The 10,233-nt window shown below is 44.5% G+C and overlaps 1 protein-coding gene across 1 annotated transcript; it reads left to right on the top strand.

Moving 5' to 3' along the window:
• Positions 1-3: 3 nt before the first annotated feature.
• LOC104270055 (arginine-glutamic acid dipeptide repeats protein-like) lies at positions 4-6,861 on the top strand (the record flags this gene model as incomplete). Its single annotated transcript, XM_009864294.1, is given in 7 exon segments — positions 4-527; positions 935-1,071; positions 1,074-1,147; positions 2,016-2,739; positions 4,668-4,814; positions 5,016-5,196; positions 6,217-6,861. Coding segments are annotated over 7 exon segments (1,821 nt in total), but the record flags the coding sequence as incomplete, so codon positions are not given.
• Positions 6,862-10,233: the final 3,372 nt, after the last annotated feature.

Below are 10,233 nucleotides of genomic sequence, written 5' to 3'. Positions count from 1 at the left end.
CCATTCTCGATGAACTCCAACCTGCCTCCACCACCTGCTTTAAAACCCCTGAGCTCCCTCTCGACTCATCACCCTCCGTCTGCGCACCCTCCTCCTCTGCAGCTGATGCCTCAAAGCCAACCGCTGCAGTCCTCGCAAGCCCAGCCTCCCGTACTGACGCAGAGTCAGAGCCTTCCCCCACCTGCTAATCACCCCCCATCTGGACTCCATCAGGTATCCTCCCAGCCCCCCTTCTCTCAGCATCCATTTGTCCCCGGAGGCCCACCTTCCATCACCCCTCCTTCTTGTCCCTCCACTTCCACGCCACCCACCGTGCCTGGCATCCCGCTTCAGACTTCCATCTCCACGTCAGCAGCTTCTAGTGGCAACGTGCCGGTGGTGACAGCCTGCACGCTACCGCCTATTCAAATCAAAGAAGAAGTCCCAGATGAAGCTGAGGAACCAGAAAGCCCTCCCCCTCCCCCCAGAAGTCCATCACCAGAACCTACTGTGGTGGACACACCAAGTCATGCCAGTCAGTCGGCCAGGTATGCAGGCTGTCAGCAGTGCTTCCTTAACGTGCTCTGGTTTTCTGTGTAGTGGGGGGCTCCCAAAAGCTGAGAAATCAGCTCCTGTAGGAGCTGAGTGTATTTTACACATGCGTCTTGTCAGCCTCTCTTTCTAACATGATTTTGCTCTGTCTGGGAGGGTGCTGTTTGAGCCAGCATATACAGAGAGGACGTTATGGTTTTAACTTGTGAGAAGGGTTTTATATTCTATTTGTCAGTGGAGTAATATGGTACAATTAATTTTCTTACAACTTTCAGGGGAGCTGGTGGTGCTGTTGTATAAAGATACTTTATGTTTTTTGAGATGTGCAGCTCTTAAATTCCAGGCCGTTGCATCTTTCCCAGGGCTAAGCTCTTTCTGTTGGTTTTTTTCCTTCGTCTTCCAGGTTCTATAAGCACCTAGACCGTGGCTACAATTCATGCTCAAGAGCAGACTTGTACTTCATGCCTCTGGCTGGATCGAAACTGGCCAAGAAGAGAGAAGAAGCCATTGAAAAGGCCAAAAGGGAAGCAGAGCACAAAGCACCACTAGAGAAAAAGAAAAAGAGAAGGAAAGAGAACGAGAGCGGGAGCGTGAAAGAGAAGCAGAAAGAGCTGCGGTAGGTCGATTTGTAGCTAAGAGCTGTGTTTAAGGGAGTTGGCATAGTAGTATCTGACCTGGATGGTGACTGCAAAATGCAAATCCCCAGAAGCTCTCGAATGCATGGGCAGTCAGGTATTTGTGAATACGGGAGCCTCGTGTGCCAACAGAAAGCCACCCAGGTACGAGCACCTCCTGGCCTGCCTGTGACTTTCTTCTCTTTAAAGGAGATGGAGAGTTTCTAACCCTGGTCTGATTCTGATGTGGGGGAAGCTGATGCAGCCGGGGCCAACTGGGCTGAGTATTTACGTTACTTGCATCGAAAAGCACTGTGCAGGTGTAGTGAGTGCCTTTGGGTGCTTTGTACTGCTGTGCAGGCACAGGAGTGCTGGCTGCTGGAAAAAGGAGATCTGAAGACTTTTATGTTTGAAATAAACTTAATTAAAGGCACGTAACCTTTTTTTTTTTTTTCCTCCCCTGAGGAGACCTAAACTCCGGTCTTGGTATAGACAACCAGTACAACTAACCCATTTTTGTGGGCCCGCAGAATCGGTAGGTTGGTAATATGTTATTGATGCTGAAAAATAAAGTGCTAAAATCTTCCTATTCCAGGTGTGAATCAGAGGTAGGTGTTTCTGTAGGATTATGAAAGTCAGGATATAGCATCTGTCTGTTAAGGGATGTCACGCATGTGGACTTTGCTTTTATTTTGGGGACAGAATCCAGTTGTTTTCCAGACTGCATCGGAGCACACAGCTGCAGGAGTCGCAAGGCCCAGCAGGCTGAACTTACCTTGTCCTAGAGCTTGAAGCAGAAGAAGGGAAGTGTGCGCCCGCTGTGTTTTTAAGATGTGTTGAATTAAAATTCTCTTCCCCCATTCTGTGCAGCAGAAGGTATCCAGCTCCTCCCACGAAGGCCGCCTTGGAGAGTCTCAGCTCAGCGGGCCAGCGCATATGAGACCGTCATTTGAACCTCCGCCGACGACCATCGCTGCTGTTCCACCTTACATTGGCCCGGACACACCTGCTTTACGAACACTGAGCGAATACGCCCGTCCTCATGTCATGTCGCCAACAAACCGTAACCATCCCTTCTTTGTCCCTCTGAACCCCACTGACCCGCTTCTGGCCTACCACATGCCCGGCCTCTACAACGTGGATCCCACCATTCGGGAACGAGAGCTGCGAGAGCGAGAAATCCGGGAGCGAGAAATCCGGGAAAGGGAGTTGAGAGAGAGGATGAAACCTGGCTTTGAGGTGAAGCCCCCGGAGCTCGACGCGCTGCACCCAGCAACGAACCCCATGGAGCATTTTGCCAGGCATGGGGCACTGACTATTCCCCCAACAGCAGGACCTCACCCATTTGCTTCCTTCCACCCGGGTTTGAACCCCCTCGAAAGAGAGAGACTTGCGCTGGCGGGCCCCCAGTTACGGCCTGAAATGAGCTACCCCGACAGACTGGCAGCGGAGAGGATACATGCGGAGCGGATGGCGTCACTCACAAACGACCCGTTGGCACGGCTCCAGATGTTCAACGTTACGCCTCACCATCACCAACATTCACACATACACTCGCATTTACACCTACATCAGCAGGATCCCTTACATCAAGGTGAGCCCGGGGAGGTGGACTAAGGCCGTTTCCACAGGAGTCTCTCCTGTGAGCTGCCGCGAGAAATCTGCCCGAAACAGGCAGACTCTGACTCTGGAATTCAAGTAACAAAATCCCTCTTTTCTTGAACGTGGTGCAACTTCTGTACTGGAATGCAAATGTTTTTTGGGAAGGTGGACCAGTAGCAGTGGTAAAGTAAATAATGGTAACAGTGCAGCAATCTTCATTGAGACCGCGTGCTGTGAAAGCTTTTTCATTTTGTTTTGTGGGAGTTTATTAAGTATTGGAGTTACAGAGTACCACCTTACAGGGGTGTCTGATGTACAGATCGAGAAGGGAATCCACTAGGAGAGATGTCACAGAACTGGTGACGCTGCTAAAGCTAATGGCTGTTCCGCTACGAGTTATAGCTGGAAAGGAGCTGAAGCTGGTGTTTCCGTACAGGAGATGGAAAGAAAATTAGGAGAGAAAGACTTCATTGCTTCAGCCGTTTGACATGCCAGCCATCTGGCTTTAACTGAGCAGAAGTTCTCATGTCACAGTTCTAAGAATCGTCTAAAATTACGGGCTGGCATCTTTTTAGCCGCGGTTTATTCTTAAGTTTGGAATTTTTTTCCCCAGCAGCATTTAATAGTCTAAAAAATGAATTGCTGCCTTGCTCATTTCTAAAACAAGCGACGTGGTTGCTCCAGTCTGGAGTCTGGAACTTGGAGTATGGAAGATGAGGCACTAAGCAGTTTTTTCTGATTTTCTGGTGACAGACTGCAGAGAATATAGCAAGCGAGGCACCAGGTGCAGTAGCTGCTCAGTAAGAAAAAAAAAACCAAAACATCAAATTGCTTAAAGTGCAGCTTCTGGTGCAGCTGGCTACATCTGCAGTGTTTGTGCAAGCAAGTGTATCATACTTGGAGAGCAATGTGCATTAAATGTAGATGGGATGTCTGCTTTTTGGAGTTTGGAAGGAATTTGAGTGCTGTTGCAGAAACCAGCAGGGTCGTGTGAGATTGTTAAAGGGCGGGAGGGTTACGGGTAGGAGATCAAAGTGCTGAATGTCAGCATTCTTCGAGCTCTCGGCTGTGGACTTTGGGTGGGACTGCGTAGATCACAAATGGGTTTGATCTGAGGCAGGTTTCATACCCCTTTGAAGAAATTTGTCATAGATGCTGTTTATACAAGGATTCTGTTACCAGGTGAGTCACTACCTCTGCAGGTAAGTCTAGATACTCCCCAGCTACTTGTTCTGGACAAAAATGTGGCTGGTACTTTCTCAGTCTAGTGAGAGACAGGTGCAGGTAAAGCCAAGTCAGTTCTTTGTCCAGTCTCTCTTGCCTGTACTTGAAGAGTAATTTGGCTTTAATGTTGGGTGCCAGGTTAAAATACAGGTAGGGGCTCTTGAGGTTTTACTGGTGTCTTTTTTCATTAGATTGGTAAAGTGACATCAGAGAGGTTGTTCACAGGTGTATCTCTCCGTACAAGGGTGGTGATAATCTTGTCGTCTGCAAATAAAGGGATTTTGCCAGCTTGTTTGCCTATGAAGTAGTATTGGTAAAGTCAGAAGGATGCTTAAGTGCTTCTGTACTAGATGTCACTAGTGAGCCTTCAATTTTAGGCCTGTAAAGGGGAGATAGGAGTTTTGGGGAAAAATTTTCTACATCTTGACCATCTTTGTTTTTCCCTGTTGCTTGGTGGTCTTCTTGTTGAAATGGAAAGCCCTGGGTTGTTGCTTTGACAATTAAGACTGTTTGGTAAGCAGATGTCACTAGAAGATAAAAAAGAGAGTTTCAAATTGGATGGAGCTAAGCTCCTGGTAATTACATGCCAGTTAGGCTAAATGCTGATCCAGCTCAAATGTAGCAGGGCTTTTGATCTCCTAACAGTGAGCGATGCTTCCCAAAGCATTGATTGCTTGTCTTTTCTTCTCTTTAAAGGTTCTGCAGGACCTGTTCACCCGCTGGTGGATCCGTTAGCAGCTGGCCCCCATTTGGCACGTTTTCCCTACCCACCTGGGACCATCCCCAACCCATTGCTAGGGCAGCCACCTCACGAGCATGAAATGCTCCGACATCCAGTCTTCGGTGAGAGCATTTTTATGGCCTTTACAGTTTGGCTCTTGATCTGAATCATCCACTTTTCTTTTGGGTCTTAGGGAGGGGAAGTGCTGGTGTTGAGCAGTAACTTAGGTTGCAGCTGAAGGATGTTTGGATTGGTTTGTCTATAAAAAAAACCCAAACCCTCATAGCAAACAAGTGTCTAAAAAAGGGGCAACTCTCTCTTAGGGACTCCTTACCCACGAGACCTGCCTGGTGCCATTCCACCTCCTATGTCAGCAGCCCACCAACTGCAGGCCATGCACGCCCAGTCAGCAGAGCTGCAGAGACTGGCAATGGAGCAGCAGTGGTTGCACGGGCATCCTCACATGCACGGTGGTCATCTACCAAGTCAGGAAGATTATTACAGGTGAGAGGTGCAATGAAGGCTTTTGGAGACATGGGGGTGCTTACAGCTTCCTTCATCGTTCTCGACATTCCTTCTTTTTTTAGACCAATTCCTACCTTTTATAGTGTGTTGAGTTACTGTCCCGATGCAGTTACAGAAGATGGTGAAGCTGTTACTAAGATCTAAATTGGGCATAGGTGATAGGGCAGCCTGGAACCTGGGTCCAAATTGCTGGCAGAGCACGTAGACTAGTGGAGTCTTACGTTGCGGAATTACCTCTGATGGGAATTTTTAGGGCAGTACTGCAGTTGCTGCTTCCGCATCTCTCTCATTTCATTGAGAACAGTGGAGGAGGGGGGTAAAGCTTTATGAATGAGAAGGGGAGGAATTCAGCAAATGCTAAGAAATTAGTAGGGGCAGTAGGAAGTTGAACCCTGCATTACCAGTTGCGAATGCCTGGAGGAGTCCTGTGAGTTCTTTCTCCCCAGAATGCTCTGTGGTGTCGATAGAGCAGTTCTCTTCTTGGCCTTACCTTATGTGACACCACCTTAGTTCCTTTATGACAGTGACCACTGACAACATGTCAGCTAAGAAGAAAAAGCCACCAACACCTAACAAGGGTCATTCTGCGTGTCTGTGGGTGGGAAGCAGCACGTTAAACTAAACGTCTGCCTTGCTTTAGTCTCGTGTTTCAGTCCTTGCAGTCCCGAGTTGCCTGCTGGCCTTGTGCCGCGGGGACAGCCCGTCTGCCTGTCACAGCTACAGCTCAGATAAGCTAAAGCTCCATGAGCTGGCACCACTGATCTCGCTCGCATGTAAGGAGCGCTTCGGTAGCAAAAGGTCATCGCTTCCTCCCACGACAGACAGCGTTATCGCTGCTGTTACAGTGGCTCTCGGGTTTGTGCTGAAAGCTCACAGGTTCTGTCGCGACCTCTGTTCCCTTCAGGGTACCTGGTGAGGTTAGCAGGAAGCCAGAAACAGTCTCTGAAGTGTCCTGACACCTCCTTGGCTTTGTTAAAATGAGTTTTCTTTCTCTTTCAGTCGGCTGAAGAAAGAAGGCGACAAACAGTTGTAATAAATTATTTATTTGTAATGCTGGCTATGGAAACCCCAGTCCTTGGGAAGGAGTGGAACATTTTTACATACAATAAGAGCTACAAAAGGAAAAGAATATCTTATAAAGATTTCTTTATATATTTAAAGCAGAAACAACCACCCAACAAGTAGAGACTTATCAGCATAGTGTTCATTTGTAGAGAAGATTTCTCAAGACTGGTGTGGGTCTCCCTGCATGACAACGTATTCAGAAGCCTATTGAAAATACAGGACTGTGTGGAATATTCAGAGAACTTCCTGCAATCTTGGGTTTTTTTGTTGGATTTTTTTCTTACTAGTTTGTTTTCAGTAGGTGCTAGAACCAGGTTCACAACACGAGTCACTGTGCGTGAAGAGACACTCAATGCATCTATAGCTATTTTAAAAAAAAAAACAAGAATTGCAAGTAGGTGGCATAACAAGCTCTGAATCCAAGTGCTATAATAATAAAAATCTACTTTTATTTTAATACATTGTAGGAAATCTTCATAATTTTAAAGAGAGCTCAGTTCTGCAGCATGGCTTTTTAAGTCTGTAAATAACTTTTTTTGGGTAGAGGGGAGAAACAAAACAAAACAAAACTCCAGAAGCATTTATCTTGATTTTCAGTAACATCACAAATTGTGAATTCCTACCTGGTATTAACAGAATACAGAGTTGATTTTTTAATAAAAAATATATATATAATTATCCCTTTAATTAAAGGGAATGATGAATATCAATAATTTCAAATGGGTAAAAGCTTGAAATTTGGTTTGATATCAACAATAAGCATTAAAGAGAGTTGCAGGGATAATGTTGCAAACGACTGTTTCTATTCTTGGTTTTTTGGTTGGTTTGGTTGTTCGGGGTTTTTTTTGTTCGTGTTACATCTCTCTGTTCTGCAGATGATTTCTGAGTTGGGTTTCTCAGCAGTACAGATGTCCCTTGGAAGTAGCTTACCTTTTGGATGCCTACTCCAAGGGTTAGTTTTCAGTGTGCCCATAATACACTTCTTTCCTATTACCTTTTGAAACTTAATCTAACTACGTTGGTTTTAGACTGTAGGCAAAAGTTCCAAGAAATAATCTGTTCTAAAAATCTCTTTTTTTAAAAAACGTTCAGTGGCTCGAACTAGTACAGCCAGAATTTTGTATGCATGTGCATATTTTTGGAGGATGTGCTCTTTTCTGGCTTCTTACGTTTGATATGTTCTTAAGACAAGTGGACTAGGCAACTTAGTGTTCTTAAAGTTGTTTTGCAAAGATCAGTCTGTATTTCTCTTTGACTGCTTTTGGTTTTTTAAGCAAAAACTTTTTAACTGCAACCAGTGTTCTGTATCTCAGGAACTTACTGCTCTGGGATTTACCTGATATATGGACAGTAACATTTACTGACTCCCAACACAACAGGTCCGTGCAGAAATACTCCTGTTGGCTGGTTCCCATGTGGATGATAAAAGGAGAGGAATACACGGAAGGCCAGTGAGCATTATTTTTGGAGACAGCTCTGCTTACTATCTAGGCAGAATTTTATTTGTTGTTTTGGGTTTTTTTTACCGTTTTGCCATGGGTTTTCCTTGCCAGAGCAGAGGGTGGTGCAACCAATGGACATCTGAATCTGCTGCCCCTTTTTTTTCTGCTGGTGCATAACTTGCCCCATTCTTTCTCTTATCTCAAGAGTGCTCTCTCTCTGCTGTTGTAGACTGTTCGGTGTGATGGTTGTGTCTTAGGACTGTACTGAGCCATGTCTGATAAACTTGTAGTTAATCATACGCTCTGATGGAAGGCACAGCATGCACAGTGCTTTATCCGGCTCATGAATCTCAAACCAGGGGTGTCCTGAGACACACAATCCAAAGATTAGTGTTGGACTGTTACTAACATCGATTTACCAATTGAAAATATGCATCAGGGTATTCTAGGTTCACTTTAAGTCACAAGAGTATAGGAGAGAGAGGAGGACTATTTCAGCTCATGTTGATCTCCCTTTTTTTTTTTCCTGTGTCCATTCCAGATTTCTCAGTGCTAAAGAACCACAGTAGCCTTTAATCAGTTCCATCGGCTATATTTGAACTCTCTGTGAAGGTGTTAGGAGGAACAGCTAGTGTTTCTGAGATTTGGAAACCATGAGGTCAGTCTAGACTCAAGGGTGGTCAAGTTGTCTTCAGTCAATGCCTTCAGTTGCTGTCCACAGTGATCAGGTGAAACGATTTTCTTCCAAGTAACATTTTTTACTTTTGCTAACAGTGGAGTAGCCAGTAAGATTGGTCTGCTCAGCGGAGGGAGTACTTCAGAGGTTTAATTAGGCACATTTCAGTTAAACCCACACTCCTAGTTTTTACCATGTGGAATTTGGGAGTTTGGGCAAGTTCAGCCTCTTCAGACATTGCTTCTGATCCTCCTCTTTTGCTGTTATTTTTAGCTATAGTTCATCATAAGGAAACAAAACAAAAAAACCCCACATTAATTGCCTCCCATGGTCCTCTCTGTTTTGTTTTGTTCTTTACACTGAAGTTTGCAGTCTGTTCAAAAGCTGTTCGTTGATCTGTTCCCGTTTCTTTTTCCAGAAAAGCATTCTGATAATTTGCAGGGATTTTTTTTGCTCACGTAATTCAGCACACAAGCATTCAAATTCTTCCATTTTAGACTAATGATTAACTACAACTTTACATGCAGTGGTTTTTGAAGCCATCTTGGTGTTCGATGCCCTGTTAAAACAACCCAAACCTTTTGGTTTTCCTTAAGAAATCTCTCTTTTCCTCTGTTTTGGAAGTTTATTTTTTAATTTTGCTTTAGTGTTTCTGAAACGTCTCTCTTGTTCTATGTCGTCATGGTTGAGCTTGTTTCACTGCACCGTTAAAAGCAGAGTGTACATTCTGACTGCTACATTTATATATATCTTGAAGCTTAATGTATATATGAGTAGTTTGCCATGGGATAACACAGTGTAAACAGAGTAGAAACCCAGAAATCGTGACTTCTGTGTTCTCTCCATTTGAGTATTTTGTAATTTTTTTGAAATATTTGTGGACATAAATAAAACCAAGCTACACTACAGCAGCCAGGTTTTGCCTGCAAGCGAGATGTGTCTGTTGATTGTTGTTAGTGGGAAAAGAGTTATTTTCATCTGGGATAAATTGGGATGCTGGCATTGCCATCTTGTCTGTTGTAAGCTGTCTTGTCTTTTTTGACTTTATTTTTTTCCTTCTTTGAGGTCATTTTATTTTTCATACACAGCACTTAACACCAACATCATGTCCAGTTTCAGAGTATATTCTGCCTCCCCGAGGCACATTTATGCTGTAGGGCTATACTGCATAATTTTGGCATATTTTTCCATAAGTGAAGCAGTCAAATTGATAAGAATGAATGCGTAAGGATGTCTTGGGTGTCATGACTGCGGGGGATTTCTGTGTGCAGTGGTAATATATTGTAGCCGCTGCTCGGCCTGAGCACAAACAAGTAGTTAAAATGAAGCGTGTGCCTAAGCTCTCATTTTTTCAGCCAAAGAAGATTAGAAAGATGAGAACTTATAAAGCAGAGAGGACAATTTCCCTAGTTCCAAGAGACGAGGAAAGACTTGCATGCCGTCATCTTTTAAATTTGCCTGAGAGCCAAAGGTGTTCAGAAGACAAGGAGAATGAGGACCGATGACTCATGTAAGCTTGAAATTAGATCGAGGACACTATACGTACCCCAGTAGCCGAGTTTTTCATGCATCTTCTTTTCTAAGAGATGTTACTTTGTGCCAGTAGTCGTCTCGCACACAGCTGATCTAGAGCTGGCAAGAGATGCATTCCAAAGGGATGGTAATTACAGAGAGGAAGATGCACAATAATTCATTGTTTTTTATTGCCTACTAAAAAGCTAAAATTTGCTTTCAAATTGTATCAAGCTACGTGTTTGTGTACATCTGTAGTGGCTCCTAATCTTCCATCTATCAGGGATTATAATGTATTTGCGTGAGCTGACTGTTTAAGTG

This window comes from Apaloderma vittatum, unplaced genomic scaffold (assembly GCF_000703405.1).
Source record: "Apaloderma vittatum isolate BGI_N311 unplaced genomic scaffold, ASM70340v1 scaffold34072, whole genome shotgun sequence".
Lineage (NCBI taxonomy): Eukaryota > Metazoa > Chordata > Aves > Trogoniformes > Trogonidae > Apaloderma > Apaloderma vittatum.
This window is presented reverse-complemented; position numbering and strand designations above follow the sequence as displayed.